The 18288-nt window shown below is 32.8% G+C and overlaps 1 protein-coding gene across 1 annotated transcript; it reads left to right on the forward strand.

Moving 5' to 3' along the window:
• The first annotated feature begins 190 nt into the window (after positions 1 to 190).
• Positions 191 to 6535, forward strand: LOC142636509 (linoleate 13S-lipoxygenase 3-1, chloroplastic-like). The gene is made up of 8 exons (XM_075810760.1): positions 191 to 736; positions 1061 to 1341; positions 2732 to 2969; positions 3376 to 3708; positions 4187 to 4380; positions 4505 to 4806; positions 4934 to 5200; positions 5533 to 6535. Exons 1-8 carry the CDS (start codon positions 352 to 354, stop codon positions 6287 to 6289), a joined length of 2757 nt encoding a protein of 918 aa, XP_075666875.1. The 5' UTR covers positions 191 to 351; the 3' UTR covers positions 6290 to 6535.
• Positions 6536 to 18288: the final 11753 nt, after the last annotated feature.

Raw genomic sequence — 18288 nt, forward strand, 5'->3', positions numbered from 1 at the left:
ATTTTTTCATCATTTATATATATATATATATATATATATATATATATATATTACTTTCTTTGACCATTCATATAAAGCAATAAAAAGCGAGAGATACACTCGAACAACACATATATATATATATATATATATATATATATTACTTTCTTTGACCATTCATATAAAGCAATAAAAAGCGAGAGATACACTCGAACAACACAAACCATCTTTCTTTTGTGTTGCAACAAGCAGAAAGACAGATTAAAAACTGTAGAAAGAGAGCGTTTTTTGAGAGATAAAGAATCACATAAGCTTCTCAAAAAAACAAAAAAAAAAAGAATCACAAAGACTTTTTTGAAGTGAAAAAACAAGATGGCCATGGGAAAAGAAATCATGGGTGGTTCCATGATTGAGAGGTCTTCATTTGTTTCAACAACAAAAGTGTTTCTGAATCATGGTAAGAACAACAACATGCTTTTGGTTAAACATTTGGAGAAAAGGAGGGCAGTAGTGCCTTTGAGGAAGGTTGTGAAGGGTCCTGTGGTGGCTGCTGTGAGTGAAGATTTGGTGAAGTCTGTGCCTGTTGTGTCTGTGCCTGCAAAGAAAGCAGAGAAGTTTAAGGTGAGAGCTGTTGTGACAGTGAGGAATAAGAACAAGCAGGACTTCAAAGATAAATTTGTGAAGCATTTGGATTCTTTGACTGATAAGATTGGGAGGAATATTGTTCTGCAACTAGTTAGCACTGAAATTGATCCAAGTAAGCCTATTTCTTACTCTGGTTGTGTCAGACAATATATATTATTGTCTAAAAAGACTAGTACAATTTTTGTCACTTAAAATTTTTTCTTCTGGGTAATTCAAATTTCAGTCTTTTTTCTCTAATTTTGGAATAAAGGATCTAATTCTCTAATGGGGTTTCAATTTCTTTCCTCTTTTGGGTTCTCAAAGTTGAGATCATTTTGACAATCATATTAATTCAATCTTTCTTCTTTACTGGGTTGATGTTATTATGTGTGTTAGTGTTAGTACTATATTCTTTTCGATTTTAGTTCTGAAATGGTTATATTTTTGTGTGTTAAAGAAACTAAGGCTCCAAGGAAAAGCAATGATGCTGCGCTAAAAGACTGGTCAAAGAAATCAAATCTCAAAGCTGAGAGGGTTAATTACACAGCTGAGTTTTTGTTGGACTCTAATTTTGGTGTGCCTGGAGCAATCACAGTGAGCAACAACCATCAGATGGAGTTTTTTTTGGAGACTATTACCATTGAAGGATTTGCATTTGGTCCAGTCCACTTCCCTTGCAACTCATGGGTGCAATCCAGGAAAGATCATCCAGAAAAGAGGATATTCTTCTCAAATAAGGTTTAAAAAATGTCTCTTTTTTTTTTTTTCCTTTGAATGAGTCTTTGAATCTCTGACAAAGCAAGTCAACTGTTCAAAACAACAAAGGTCAAAATCATAAGTAGTTTTTTTTTTTAATAATAAAAAATGATAGATGGGGTGATTGAGCAACTTTCTTATCTCTATCTGAGTATTATCATAATAGCAACCAACCTAAATATCTGAGTATTACTATAATAACATTCTACCTGCTATGTGCTCGGTATTCAATTTATTGACATCCACCCCAAATCACTTCGGAGTAAATTCAATAAAGACTGCACCCCCACCCTCAGTGATACCAAATTTAACTTTTGAATCCTTTTATAAGGAGAAATTATACAGTGCTAGATGTAGGTGTTGACATGGTCCTCCAAGTGCACAGTATAAGAGGTTGAATATTTCTCTAATTTCTTTGGTCCAAGAAGTTGAATAGAGAATAATCTCTATCGTACTGTTATTGAATTTTTTTTTTGGTAAACAACGATTGGAATTAGACTGTTATTGAATTTTACTTACCATTAAAATATATCTGTTCAACCTAATTTTTATTTATTTATTTTAAATTTTCAAAGTATTGCATGGTATAGTTGATTTGGGCCCTTATTTGGTTTTAAGATCTATGCCAGGGCCTTTTTTTTTTTTTTTTTTTTTTTTTTTTTTTGTATAGTGTCATAAATTTTTAATTTTTAATTTTTTTGATAAGTTTGTTTTGAAAATATAAATTAGTAGAAGAGTGTGCTATATACTCTTATAAATAGAGTCTGTTTAAATACCGCTTATTTTGTTAAAAATTGAAAATTTATTGTTGAAAATACTGTAATAAAATAATTTTTAAAAAACAAAACATTGTTGCTGCATTTTTCATAAGTTGACTGGTCCATAAACAGTGTTATGGGACTAGCAAAAAAAACACAAAACGCACAAACGTCTGTTGGCAAACGCGCGCATAGTATAGACAAAGAAGAATTCAAATTTTTTTTTTTTTCTTTTCTATAGGGAAGTCCAAACTCTAAAGTGGGAAAGTTTTTTTTTTTTTTTTTTTGGTTTTGTGGATCAAATAAAAAATATTCAGTATGTAGCTAATGGGCCACTCCTGGAATTGGCTCTGGGTCCAAAACTGAGCCTACTCACTACCAAGTGAGCATTAAATTTGTTTTGTTTTGTTTTTTTGTTTTTTGGGATGGGGGGGAATAATAAGCCCATCATAACTCATAAGCCAGATATGATGGAAGTTGAACATGTCTGACAAATAAAAAAATATATGAAATAACCATCCCTTTTCCTCTCTGATTTTTTTCTTTGTATGATTTTTTTTTTTTGGTTGTAAGTTCGACTTTAACACCCTTTTGTGATTATATTATCTGAACAGCCATATCTACCAAATGAAACGCCTCGTGGGCTTAGATCATTAAGAGAGAAAGAGCTTAGAGATATAAGGGGTGATGGTACAGGAGTCAGAAAATTATCTGACAGGGTATATGATTTTGATGTGTACAATGATTTGGGCAATCCAGACAAGGCAATTGATCTTGCTAGGCCAACTCTTGGAGGTGAAAAAATTCCATATCCTAGACGATGTCGCACTGGCCGCCTTCCTACTGATACTGGTGAGCATTATATCTCATTTTCATAGTTGACCAATGCTAAAGACTTATTGAGGTAGCAAGTTGTGATTGGTGTAACATCACTTCTTTAGTACACAAGTCACAATGTGCTAGCTACCTCAACAGTTGACAACAAAGTTGTGAATTTTTGTGTGGAGCTAGACATATAGCTCTCAATTTTCAGGCATAGCTTCTGTGGGTGCCTAATGCTATTTGTGCTACATTAAAGTTAAAGCTTTCTATATTTTTGTGACAATACAATAGAATTGTATTGATTAGGCTTGGTGCTTACATTACATATAAGCACAAAAATAAAAACTAAATTATGTCAAATGAAATTGACTTTTGTTAATTTCTTTGTCTACTCTTTGTAAAGGTCTAAAATTCCTTTATGTTGCATGTGCCACAGATATGCATGCAGAAAGCAGGGTTGAGAATCCATTCCCAATGTATGTGCCTAGAGATGAACAATTTGAGGAGTTAAAGCAAGACACAGTTTCTGCTGGGAGGCTTAATGCAGTGCTTCACAACTTAATCCCATCCTTGAAAGCCAGCATTTCGGCTAATAACCACGAGTTCAAAGGATTTTTGGACATTGACAACCTTTATAGTGCAGGTGTCCTCCTTGAATTGGGGTTGAAAGATGAACTCGTAAAGCAGCTCCCACTGCCAAAGGTGGTCAGCAATATCCAAGAATCCAATAGGGGAATTACCAAATTTGACACCCCCAAGATACTTTCCAGTGAGTATACTATCTATAATTTTCTAGATTTGTTAATAATTTGATCCTTTTTGGATACCCAAAAAAGTTGGAGTGGTTATTCAATTTTATACCTCCCATACCATGTCATCTTTCCCTCTAATGGCTTGTTTGTTGGAAGTCAGACTAATGAATTATGAATAGAAATATTCTGGCTCCTCTAGAGCTAGCTATTGCATATTTGCATAAATAAATGCAACTAGCCTACTAAGTCTTTATTATTTGTCCTTGGCACCAACAAGAAGGATCTTTTTCACTTGCAAAGTGCATGGCCAAAATGTGTTAATCAAAAGCCATTATTATTATGTTTAGAAAACAAATTACAAAGTAATTCATACATTTATTTATTATGTTGTTGAACTGACATCAATCACATTCATTGTCACCTTAGTTTTTAAACCTTTATATTAAAATTGTTAGTAACTTTAGTATTTTTCTTATATTCACTTCCCATGTGCAGAGGACAAGTTTGCATGGTTGCGAGATGATGAATTTGCCCGACAAGCAATTGCAGGAATAAATCCAGTTTGTATTGAAAGGCTTACAGTGTTCCCTCCTGTAAGCAAGCTTGATCCTGAGATCTATGGTCCCCAGGAGTCTGCACTTAAAGAAGAACACATTCTGGGCGATCTCAATGGCATGACTGTACAACAGGTAACCACATCATATTGTTGTTATTTACATGTTTTTAATCATGGTATATGCATGCAAGGTCCTAAATATACATGACTTTATTTCTGTTCTTAAATTGCTGATATTTTTCATTCTTTCTTGACAGGCATTGGAGGAAAACAAGCTGTTTATATTGGATCACCATGATGCTTATCTTCCGTTTCTTGAACGTATTAATGCCCTTGATGGCCGAAAAGCTTATGCAACTCGTACCATATTTTTCTTGACCTCTCTTGGGACTCTTAAGCCCATTGCTATAGAACTTAGCCTTCCACCATCAGGACCAAGTTCTTGCTCTAAACGTGTTGTCAGACCAGCTGTTGATGCTACTACCAATTGGTTGTGGCAGCTTGCCAAGGCTCATGTGAGCTCCAATGATGCAGGGGTACACCAACTTGTTAACCATTGGTAAGTATGAGTTTTTGAGACTATAATTATACAAGACGTACCAATTTGTCTAAATTTGTTTTAGAATCATCATATATAAGTTTTTGTGTGACTAAAAGTAATGCAATTGTGTGCTAACTTTGTATAGGTTGCGGACACATGCATGCTTGGAACCGTTTATACTAGCTACACATAGGCAAATGAGTGCAATGCACCCTATTTTCAAGCTTTTAGACCCTCACATGAGATATACAATGGAAATCAATGCCGTGGCCCGGCAAAAACTAATCAATGGTGATGGTGTTATTGAGTCTTGCTTCACTCCTGGTCAATATGCTATGGAGATTAGTGCTGCTGCATATAAAAGCTCTTGGCGCTTTGACATGGAAAGCCTTCCTGCTGATCTCATCCGCAGGTATTCATGAGTTACTTTATGTGAGGGATAGGGCAAAATTTAGACAGTTCCTAATGTGTTGTACCTTAAGTTCCCTAATTAAATTCAATTGTACAGTATATTGGCTAATGAGCCACACAATTGAATTTAATTGTCCTTAGGAAGGATACTATCTTTTATCCTACGTTGGTCAATATAGCTACATGATTGAATTTAATTGAAGAAGCTAAGGTACACTACTTATGGAACTATAGCTAACTTTTACCCCTATGTAATATATGTGCTTCTATTTATGTTTGTTTTCATTTGATGTGTATGAATATAATGGGAACTCTTTTATTCATTATATATAGGGGTATGGCAGTTCCTGACCCAACACAACCACATGGTCTAAAACTCCTACTTGAAGACTACCCATATGCCACTGATGGGCTCCAAATATGGTCTGCAATCGAGAACTGGGTTCACACCTATGTGAACCACTACTACCCAAATTCAAGCCTAATTTGCAATGACAAAGAGCTACAAGCTTGGTACTATGATTCTGTCAATGTGGGCCATGGTGATCTAAGCCAGGAAAGCTGGTGGCCCACATTGGACAATGCTGATAATCTAGTCTCAGTCCTCACAACCCTTGTTTGGCTAGCTTCAGCACAACATGCTGCACTTAATTTTGGTCAGTACCCATATGGTGGATATGTACCAAGCCGTCCACCCCTAATGAGAAGATTGATACCTGAAGAAAATGAACCTGAGTATGCTATTTTCCTAGCTGATCCTCAAAAGTATTACCTCTCAGCAATGCCTAGTGTACTACAAGCTACAAAGTACATGGCTATGGTTGATAATCTTTCGACACACTCCCCTGATGAGGAGTACCTAGGGGAGAGACAACAATCATCTGTTTGGACCAGTGACACTGAAATCATCGATGCATTTTACAAATTCTCTGCCGAATTGAGACGGATAGAGGAGGAGATTGACAGGAAGAACCTTGATACTAACTTGAGGAATCGATGTGGAGCTGGTGTGTTACCATATGAGCTACTTGCACCTACTTCAGGACCTGGAGTAACATGTAGAGGGATACCAAATAGTGTGTCAATATGAAGGGGATTGAGACTCACTTTAATTGGCCACATTTATCAACTTAGGTAGTCTATTAGATTTTTTAGTATCACATGATTTTGTCTAGATACAAGAATATGCATATAGCTTCTCATATGTATTTCGTAGTCTCAGTTTAACTTATATGCAATAAAGCTCATAGCATAACTTTGGTTAAACAAATAAAGTTGATTTTTTATTTTCTATTTTTTTTTATTTTAAGGATTGGAAAGTTTGTTGGTTTTTATTCTTTTGGTCCATTATTAGACAGTATTTGAATGTAGCTTTTGCAATTCCAAGACAAAGTCAGACTAAGAAGTCCACACACCATCTGGGGCCTGGGCCATAAGTTCAGCTAATTGGTTGTTTGATGGTCCAATGTTATTATTTCAACTAGGATTGGCCGATGGGCCAAATTGGACTCAACTTTCAAGTTCTCTTGAGAAAAGCCCTGAGAAATGAGCATTATTTTGCAGCCCAAAATTTTCACCCTGTAGTCCAATCCAATATTGCTTAATTTGTTCAAAATGTCACCCAAACAATCCTGAAAATAATTTATATATATAAATATAACATTGCTCTAATAACATTAGAAAGTTGTTAAAAAAATTGTATTCCCTGTTGTAAAGAATAAGAACAACATTGTTCAACTTACATGTCAAACAGCATTTAAAATTGATATAAAAAATTCATTTGTAGAAATTATTGGCTATGTAATTTGTGCTTTCTAGGAATCATTGGACTCATATACACTACTTATATGAGTTCCAGTAAACTCAACTTGTAAAGTCCTTGATAATTGAGTAAGAGATCTAAGGTTCAATCCCCTCCTACGCCAAAAATTAATTGATGTCTTGGTTTGATAATAAAGAGCTATCATAAAAAGTAAATGTCATAAATTGAAACTTTCTATAAAATGAAAAAGTGAGAAAATTATAAAATCTAATAAACCTTAAAAAAATGCTATCATTGATTATTATTATTATTATTATTATTATTATTATACAAATAGTGGTTGGATAAACTAAAATTGAGAATTTCATAGATAACAATTTGAAATGATTTTTTTTTTCAAATAAATTATATTTATTTTATTAGTAGCTATTTTATATTTTCAAATATACAAACATTATATATAAACTTAGTAAAATTATAATACACATTTAATTATATTTATTTGTAAATGTATCCGATGCATATATATATATATATATATATATATATATATATATATATATATATATATATATATATATAATGGTTAAAAGGATAGTGCATAACATTAACTAGTCATGAAAGGCGAAGTAGTGGCTAAAAACCTTAGGGAATGCAGGCCATGAGCATTAGAGTTCATAATTACACTTAATTTAGTAGCGGGAGGTACACATGGTTGATCTTGACCTGTTGGAACTGATCTAGGAGGTACCTGCAGTCATTCAAAAGCGAGGAGTATGAATTATTAGGGGATTTTTTGGAGAGGACCAGGCCAACAATCACCTTGGCATCCAGCTCCACTGCCAAGTGGGTGATGCCTAATTGTGATGCAAGGATGAGCCATCTCGAGTCCAAATCTTCTGTCCCACTTTTCCTGCTCCACTCTATACTCTACCAATAAAAACTTGCCACGTGTTCACCTAATTAATTAAATACTATAATTATTGACTTATTAATGCTACCGTTATTAATTAATAGTAGTATTTAATTAATTAGGTGGACACGTGGCAAATTTTTATTGGTAAAGTATAGAGTGGAGCAGGAAAAGTGGGACAGAAGATTTGGACTCATCTCTTAGGGCCTAGAATTCAACAATAATACTGGTGGCAATTCGGTAACTATCTTTTATTATTACATCAGTATAGAAATTAATTTTTGGTATAAAAAGTAAAGTCTCTTATTCAATTCAATTTTTTTTTATTTTATTAATGAAACAAACAGTCTAACAACCACAGAGACATCTTTCACGTGAAATGCTGCCAAATATTGTTTGGGCTCTCTTGTGCAACTTCACATTTAAAAGGTGTTGATTGATTGTTATTTTGGCCCATGAAAAGATTCTGTAAATTTTTTTTTTGGATGTGTTCTTCTTGCTTTTTTTGTGCGGAAAGTGTTCGATGAAATGATTCACCGTCCATGGCCAGCCTTATTTGTCAGGAACGGGTCACCTTCTGCTTCAGCCTTTCATAATTTGGGCTCTATTATGCTTCAGCAACCACATGCAATTGGTCAGTGCTCTCTTCTCTGTGTACAATTATCAGTGAAAAGCTACATGGTAAAGGTTCATCCAAGGACTTTTTTCACTCTGAATAGTCTTGAGAGCTATTTTGAAAATAGTTTAGCCCAATTTCAAGTTGAGGATTAGGTAGCTCAGATGTCAAATTTCAATGTGAATAGATGGGCTCTCCCACTTGGTCTATGTACATGATTAAGATTTCTTTAATGTAATTCATAATGTGAAAATAGATGAGCTTGCCCCCCACACCCAATTGGTCTAAGCATGCATCATGCTTCAATTAAATAAATCCTTAGTGACTTGAACCTACATGAACAAAGACAGACAAAATTTTCAATCCTTATTTGATTATATGGTAACGTGTGTCACGCGTTAGAATTCAATAAGTTATCTCACCACCACGATTTAAGATCTCATCGTCTTGTTTACATGGTCTCAAGTGGAGCCAATTGGCTAGGGTCTTAACTCATTTGACATATTTTGATATTTTTAACGCATACCTTTAGAATTCGAAAAATTTGAGCAGCAAGATATTAATACGTTGGTTGGTACATCTAGAGAAAAATATTGGTTGGTATAACTTATTTTTATTAATTTATTGTTTAAAAAATAAGTCAGACAAAATTACAGTTATGCCTGAAATAAGCCATGGATTTGTTTATAGCAAATCTAAAAGATAAATTTTATGGGAAATTTTTAGTTTATATTGTACTAGCAATGTAAATCTTACATTGTAAACTAAACAAATTCTTAGTTTATACTTTTTTGCAAATGTGGACAACATTATATACATTTATTTGGTTTACAACGTAAGATTTACATTACTAGGAGAATGCAATCATGTATAATTAACCATAGTGTATTATTAATGGCTGAAAACATTATAAAAACACACACAGTGTTTGATTACATAATAGTGGCCCAAAATTCTTCAACTGATGACGTCAAAAGTAGAATGATCATTGTAGGTCATATTTTCTATTCAGTCATTTAAAAACATGACATGTAGGGTCCTATGCTTTTTTTTTTTTTTTTAACTTTTCTATGATTTTCTGTTTCCAATCAAAAGAAACAAAAACAGTGACTTTGTCTCCAATTGGGAATAGCCCAATGAATGCAATTCACATTAATATTAACCCAAATGATAGTTGCGTCTGCTTCTTGCTCTCACAGAATAACACTTCTTAATCCACATGATGTAGAAAATTCAACACAAGTTGGTTTAAATCTATGGGTGCTAATATTATCTTCGAAATTAATGTCTTTATCTGAAAAATTATGGCAATGAAAGGGTTACTTAGATTCAACAACCATTGTTGGGATATGATGCAAAAGTCATTTATAATACCACACCCAAAGTCTCAAAGCTGACCATTACGTACTCACTTTGTTGGGAGAAGCACCACCACAATAATATATATAAATATATATATATATATATATATATATATATATTAAATGATTTCCCTTACAGTTCAAGGATAATTTTAAATTAAAAATTCTAGATTTTAAAATAAATTAAAACTATGAACTTTTTAAAGCAGTTCAATTTCTTCCCTCAGTGAGTTGTTATTAACAAAATATAAATGAAATTCATACAAATTGTAATTTCTAATTATAACTCATCTAAAAACCAAAAATGTTTCTATGTGAATCACATGTATATTTTTTACACCAAAAAAGTTTACATGATAACTTAAAATATTCCTAACAAATTTCGCAAAAAAAAAAAAAAAAATTCCTAACAAATAAACAAAGTTTAATAACGATGTGATTAATCTATGAGTTTTATTTATTTATTTAATTTTGCAATAAAATATTACATTATGTTTATGTTAAGTGCCCAAATAACTATCTTATATAGTTTTCTCTAACAATGACTCTATGGGGGTTCAAGGGGTAGCTCAACACTAATGACATTATTTATGGTGTCATATGTCTGTCGTTCGAACCACACAATCCTCACTCCCCACTATTTACCTACCAATAAAAATGTTAAATTACAATATACATCCTTAATTTTGCCCAATATTCAATTCAATCATGTTACTTTTGATTTTATTAATCTCAGTTATTTAAATTTATTTAGTACTTCAATGTAGTTCTTCCATCCCCTTTTGTTATAATGTGCCATTTAAGTGTTTTGAAAATGACATAATTTTTTTGTAAATTTATTTTAGCAAAAAAAAAAAAAAAAAAGACTACGATGAGTGAATTGAAATAATTTAAAAACGTCCAAGAATTTAATTGATATTTTTTAAATGTTGAGATTTATTTTGAAACCACTTAAAAAGTGAAAGTTGCTAGGGGTCTATGTAATTTGTCCATTTTTTAAATTTAAAATGTTAAAAGAACTAATAACATCCAAAAAAGAATAATTGTAAAAGATTTAGCTTTAACATGGATCTTGACTTCAAAGATAATCATTCGACAATGCCCATTATTTTATACCTAAAATTTCAGCCATTGACTATTGGAACTTGCAGATGAAATTTCATGTACCAAAATCAAACTCTCCTTTCTTAGGGTTTGTTTGGATAGAACTTATTGCTGAAAACTGAAAATTAAAAACTGAAAATACTGTAGCAAAATAATTTTAAAATGTGTGAATAGTACCGCGAGACCCATTTTTAATGAAAAAGTAACTGAAAAGTGAAATTTGTGGGTTCGTGAACAGTGCATTCGTGCACTGTTCACGGAAGACATGGTCAACATCTGCGGCTGAAAAAAAAAAAAAAAAAAAAAAAAAGAAGGCTTGAAACACAAAACGCAAAACGCAGCCCCTTTTCAAGAATTCTTATCAAGAATTCAAGACTATAAACTGTAGACTGTAGAGAGGTACACAATGTACAATTATAACAGAAAACAAATTCATAAAGGCATTATACAGAACTGGAACACTATTGTACAGTACTTGAATGGTTGCACGTAAATTGACTGATTTACTGATTTTTAAGTTAAGGTAATTATTGTTGAAGACAAGTTGTTACATATAGTTTTATATACCACCTATTTTAAACTGAATTCATGATTTAAAGTCACAATTTTTAAATTTAAAATCGTAATTTCAAGTCAAGATCTTCGTTTAAAAAGGGGTATGTATAAAAACTATGTTGTAATAGTTTGTGTATTCCCAAAAATGTATGGGTTAGCTTTGTTAGCATATGACACGAATGAGTGCATCAAGTGCAGGCGGGGCATCTCCCATGGAATTTTATGAAGACTTGGCCCCGACAAGAAAATAATTGGACCATGCTACACATGTTCGGTCTCTTTCCCCCTTTAGTCCTTTACCAAATCACACTATTCATTTTTTTTAGCTTTGAATTTTACTCTTTTAGCATTGGCTTCTTTTGGAAGTGCACCAGTTCATCCACTCTTTCTCCCTTTAAAAATCTAAGACTTACGTGTGTGTGGTTGTGTGGCATGTACAGTGTGGTAGTTTGAGTTTTTTTTTTTTTTTTTTGAATTTTAAATCAATGTGATAGTTTAGTCTCGGCCATCCAAATTAGAAATCTTGGTTTCGCCCCTGCACCAAACCCTTTTGTTAAGACTTTTGTGTTTGAGAGAGAGAGAGAGATGGATGGATGAGTGTGTTGAATGTGATATCATTGGATATTAATGGATTGAATTAGATCGGTGTGTTGAATGAACATATATTAAATCTCACATTAAGAATATAGTAGATTAATTTAGGCTATTTAAGAGATTACGATGAATTCCAATTATAACTTAACTATTATATCAGTGTGTTGTGCAACGATGAATTTCAATTATATCAAATAGCTTTATCCCAAGCCAATTCAGAAGCAAAAATAGAATAGCAACAGTATTACAACTGTTTGTTGCCCCTACCATTTTTTGAAAGTTTTTAAGTAGTAGCACCGTCATACAAAAATTCTATATAAGGAGAGAAAGAAGTGAAAGACTGAGAGCTGAAATAAGAAAATAGGTTAGAGTTTCTGTTTTATACCGGGGAGTGGGATAAAAGAGTAATTAACAAAAAAACATATAATATTTATTTTAAACATATATTAAGTATAAGTAAGTCGGTGGGTTGGATGCACACTCCTAATACAAATAGTATCAAATCAATATATTCTAAGTTATTAGAATGTTGATAACATTCATTTAGTTTGTCCCTAGCCATCAAATGAAACTGTGTGTGTGTGTTTTTATTTTTGCTAAAAAAAATATAAAAGTTAAAAGGAAAATAAAAATAAATGAGAAAAGGAAGTGACCATTACATTAAAGGATAAAAGTCATAAAACAATTATAATAGCTGGTTATCTGAGAAAATAGCATTTCATCAAAATTAAAGCAAGCTATGCTTCTTGCTCCGAGAGAACAGCAGATCTTTATTCGAATGATGGAGCAAATTCAGCATGTAAAGCTATGTGGGCCAATATTATCATCGAAATTGTTGTTTTTATGCAATGAAAGGGATTGCTCAGTGTGCTTCTAAACTTTGCTTTGCACACCTGCATATATAAATTAGGTAACTTACAGTAAACTACCTTGAGGTTTGAAAAAATACCAAGCACATTCACGAGATAATTAAGAAAAAGAAGAGAAGAGAAAAAGAGGGGAGAGAGAGCTAGATAACTTTGTTAATAACGACAGATGAACATCGTTTATGTTGAAGGATTAGATTTATCATTTTTAACAAGTTGTTGATGTGCTTGGTATGTCCTCAAACCCAATGTAGTTCATTGTAATTTACCCTATAAATTATAACACCACACCAAAATTCTCAAAATTGGCCATTCACTTTGTTGTTAGGAACATCACAGCACTTTTGACTACAAAATAAGATGATGTAGGGTACAAGATGTATATGACTTGCTATGATTTGCTTTAACATGAATCACATGCTGTAATCAAATCCCTTTGTAGACATTAGATAAAATTGAAACGACACAATCTGTTAATTTGAAAATTTTGATGTCAATACTTAGATAATATTTCTTGAATAATTATTAGTTGTTTTTTCAAAGTATGGTGATGTAATACTTCTTCTTCTTATATTTATGGTAGATCATACTAATTAAATCTTACTATGAATATGTGAAGAAAAAGCATCACATTATTGTGCTTGGTAAATTCTTTCTTTTCTTTTCTTTTTCTACCAAAAAATAGCAAAGAAAAAACTAAAGTTGGGAATTTCAAGATCTCTCTCCATCAACTTATTTGGCTTTATTGAAAATTTCTCAAAGCTAATAATTTGATATTTGAAGTAGAAAATTGGAAACATATTGATTATTTGGGATTCAGATCAGGTGCAATACCTAGGGTATTGCACCTGGTGCAATTGTATTCAAGGGCTGAGATTGAAAGTTAAAAAAGTAACTTTCAATTTCAATAATTAAATAAAATATATTAAAAGAGAGTTAAAGAGTTAAAGTTAAAAAAGTAAAAAAAAATTCTGAGAGAAAAGGAGTGAATTGCACTAGTTGCAATACCCTAGGTATTGCACCTAGTCCAAATCCGATTATTTGATCCTTAAATATTGAATATTGCAACTCCCAAAAATGCAATTCAATTGAGTCTAACTTTCATGATTGTTTCTATGCTGGGGTTCTATGGAGTAGAGAGGTAAACAATGTCCAATTGTACGAAAAAAAAAGTACAGAGAGAGCCACTGTCCACTGACGCGTTGTAAAAGAACAATAATTTGTGGAAGTACTCAAGTACTGGTTATGAATTGTTTAGATTTAATTAATATTGATAAAAAATCGTTAATGGTAATAATAAATAACTATGACATTAAAAAGAACTAAACATAAACATTATTAAAATAATACCAATAACACATATTTATTATTATTATTAATTTGTCCCAATTTGTTTGTCCTCTATTTTATTTTGAGATGTCTCAAAATATTGTCATGTTTCTAAAAATAAAATTAATTAATTTACTAATATTCCTATTATACTTTTATTTTATTTTCAAAACTATTTGAAAAAAAAAACTAACAAATATTTAAAAAATCAATCTAATTGGGTCACCTTTTTAGTTGCCTCATTAAGAATAATTCTTTTTAAAAAAGTTGAAAAATTTATTTAAGGGTAATTTTATAAATTTATATATTTTTATAAGGCAGATAAGACAATAAATGATGTTCCCTTAAAAAGTTTAATTTTTCAAATAGAACAAACAAATTGGAACAGAAGGAGTATATGAAGTGATTGATTTAAGTATGAAATAAAAACCTTTATATATATATATATATATATTTAGTAATTTACCCCTCAAACTGTCACTTTTATAAGTGCTAGCTAAAAACTCAACTTTTTCCAAAGCACTTTTTAACATTTTTTACCAAACACTCAGTTTTTACAAAAAACACTTATTATTATTATTATTATTATTATTATTATTATTATTATTATTATTATTATTATTAATTAGTTTTTTTTTTGTAAGTATATGAAGTAGTTGATTTAAATATGAAATAAACTCTCTTATATATACATTGTCTTTTTTAGTAATTTACCTCTTAAACTGCCATTTTTATAAGTGTTAGCCAAATACTCAACTTTTTCAAAAAACACTTTTTAACAGTTTTTACCAAATACTTAACTTTTACAAAAAGCTCAATTTCATATCTCACTTTTTAAAACCCCCATTTTTTCCCAAAAAAATAAATAATAATATCAAAAAGCTGAACCAAACTCACCCATAATTTGAGTGATGTTAGCCTTGGGTAGACTTTAAATTTAGCAGTGACATTACGCAATATTCCTAAAGCAAAGAAGCTGAACTTATAGTTTCAACAATGTTTCTCAAAAAAGAAAAAGAAAAAAAAAAGGTTCTATAAAATAGAAGAAGAAGAACATATAGTGCCTAGTAGGCTAGTAGTTCCTAGCTTTGGAGATTGTCTCCAAATATAAATTCTATTCTAATAATGAAATTTGGAAGTTGGTGACATTGGTCAATTAGTGCCTAGCCAACAAATGGAATTATACGTGTATTTAAGGCTAAAAACAAAAAGGGGAAAAAAACATTTTATGAAAGGAAGAGGCAATTACATATTGAGGAAAAAATAGCTAAAGAGCTAGGGCTCTTGTTTGCATTATGACGACGAAGGAAGCTTGATTTGGCCTCAAAATACTCAACGCCTTCTTAGAGAGAGAGAGAGAGAGAGAGAGAGAGAGAGAGGTTTTAGTGATATATTTGTATAAATGTTAGAGAGAGAAAGAGAGGGGGATAGCAAAAATGTCCCCTCTGGCCTTAAATGTGTCCCTGATAGGAATCAAGATCAATTAATTGAAAACTTGAACTAGAATTGCATTAAAATTAAGAATTAAAGCTAGAATTACAGAGAAACTGGAGAAACAAGTTTCTGTCCAAGTCTAAAACTAAGTTATATTCACATCAAAAACTGATTCTACTCTTACATAGCAAGCTTATTTATAATCTTTAACTATTAGGAAATAAAGTAGCTAATAATCACATAAGTCAAAGCTGTAATTAAAGAGGATACATGACAGATGTGAGAAGTCAAAATAAGGGGCTACTGGTTGCCCTAAGAGGTCAGAAAGGTTGGTTGGCTGTTTGGCTTGTAAAGGGTGACTGGTTGTCAGTCCTAATGGTAGAGGGGGGGGGGTTGGTTGGCTGTTTGGCTTGTAGAGAGTGGCTGATTATCAGTCCTAATGGTAGAGGGGGGGGGGGGGTTGGTTGGCTGGCCTAAGGATAGAGGGTGGTTGCATCATACTCCCCTCCATAAAGGAAACTTACCCTCAAGTTTCAGTTGGAAAATAAGGCTTCAAATGCTTCATATTGAAGGCATTAGAAATGTTTAAGTGAGGGGGTAGTTGGACTATGTAGGCATTGTCATTGATTTTAGTCAATACTTTGCATGGACCTACTTTCCTTGCTCCCAACTTGGAATAGGAGCCATGAGGACACATTTCTTTAGTCAAAATCATCCATACAAGGTCCCCTTCCTTGAAAATTAGTCTCATTCAGTGAATATCAGTAGCAGCCTTGTAGCTTGCATTGGAATGTTCAATTCTTTCCTTGACTTGTGCATGGATAGATTGCATAAAATCTATCATTTTTGTTGCTCTTACATTCTCCTTCTTAGAAAGTGTCAAGGGTGCCAAATCTAAGATACTCAAAGGTTTATTACCATACACAACCTCAAAAGGAGATGTGTTAATAGTTCGATTAATAGAACAGTTGTAAGCAAATTCAGCCAAGGGAAGGATACTTTCCCAATTCTTGAGATTTTCTCCATTTAAGCATCTCAAGAGATTTCCAAGACTCCGGTTGACAACTTCAGTTTGACCATTCGTTTGAGGGTGGAAAGAAGTGCTAAAGCTCAATTCAATTCCTATCTTACGCCATAGAGTTCGCCAAAAATGAGCAAGAATTTAGCATCCTTGTTGGGTACACCATGAAGCTTGTAGAGGTCTTTGAAAAATAAATCAGCCACATTGAAAGCATCCGAAGTCTTTTTGCATGGGATGAAGTGAGCCATCTTGGAAAAACAATCCACTACCACCATGATTGAATCACTCTTTCGTTGTGTAGGTGGAAGGCCAAGAACAAAATCCATATTAATATATTCTCATGGTTTATTAGGCACTGGAAGGGGTAAATATAGACCTGCATTAGTGGTTGTACCCTTTCCTTTTTGACAAACTTGGCACTTTTGAACATGCCGCTCAACATCTTTAGTCATTCCCGGCCAAAAGTAGTATTGTTTAAGGAATTCTAGGGTCTTTAATTTGCCAAGATACCCTAAATTATGTTGTTCAACAATCATCAACTCCCTTAGAGAACATTTAGGCACACATGATTTCAGCCCTTTGAAAAGAAATCCATCCTTCAACAAAAGTCAGATTTGGTAGGTTGTTGTCCCTGTTGCAATTGTTGGTATAGATCACCAAAATGTGGGTCATCTTGGTAATTCTCCTTGAAAACTTCAAAACAAGCGACCTTAGCTTGCATTTCCACCAAGAAATTAGTCCTCCTACTCAACCCACCGGCCACTTTGTTGAGAATTCCCGACTGATGTTTCAATGAGAAAGTGAATTGCTTCAAAAAGCATACCCACTTAGCATGCCTTTTGTTCACATTAGATTGGTTATTGAGATATTTCAAAGCCTTATGATCAGTGTGTAGAATAAACTCCTTGTAGGCCAAATAGTAACTCCAATGCTTGATGGCTTGAACAATAGCATAGAATTCCTTGTCATAGGTAGAATACCTAAGTTTTGCTTCATTCAACTTCTCAATTAAGAATGCTATGGGCTGCCCTTCTTGGCTAAGGACACCCCTAATTCCCACTCCTGATGCATCACAATTAAGTTTAAATATCTTGTCAAAATTGGAAGCTTTCTTGGGCTTCATTAGTCCAAACAAAAGTCCTTTTATTTGAGACAATTGGTGAGAGGTGCTGCAATGGTGCTAAAATTGCTAATAAACCTTCTATAAAAGGTAGCAAGACCATGGAAACTCCTCACCTCATGCACACTAGAAGGTGTAAGCCAATCAACAATTGCCTTAACCTTGTTTTCATCCATGAACACTCCTTTGGAAGACACAACATAGCCTAAGAACACCACTTGATCCATCCTAAAGCTACACTTTTTCATGTTACCATAAATTTTTTTTCTCCTCAAAATGTTAAGCACAAGCTGTAAATGCACCAAGTGGTCCTCCAAACAGCTACTATACACCAAAATATCATCAAAATACACCACAACACAAACCCCCAATAGTGGTCGCAACATTTGCGTCATCACCCTCATGAAAGTGCTA

Source organism: Castanea sativa, chromosome 5 (genome assembly GCF_040712315.1).
Source record: "Castanea sativa cultivar Marrone di Chiusa Pesio chromosome 5, ASM4071231v1".
NCBI classification, from domain to species: Eukaryota; Viridiplantae; Streptophyta; class Magnoliopsida; order Fagales; family Fagaceae; genus Castanea; species Castanea sativa.

Excerpts from the sequence above, each read along its gene's own strand:
- LOC142636509 (XM_075810760.1), top strand. The coding sequence starts at position 352 with ATGGCCATGGGAAAAGAAATCATGGGTGGTTCCATGATTGAGAGGTCT. Across the intron at positions 4,381-4,504 it reads ATGGCATGACTGTACAACAG|GCATTGGAGGAAAACAAGCT; the intron begins GTAACCACATCA and ends CTTTCTTGACAG. Across the intron at positions 4,807-4,933 it reads CACCAACTTGTTAACCATTG|GTTGCGGACACATGCATGCT; the intron begins GTAAGTATGAGT and ends AACTTTGTATAG.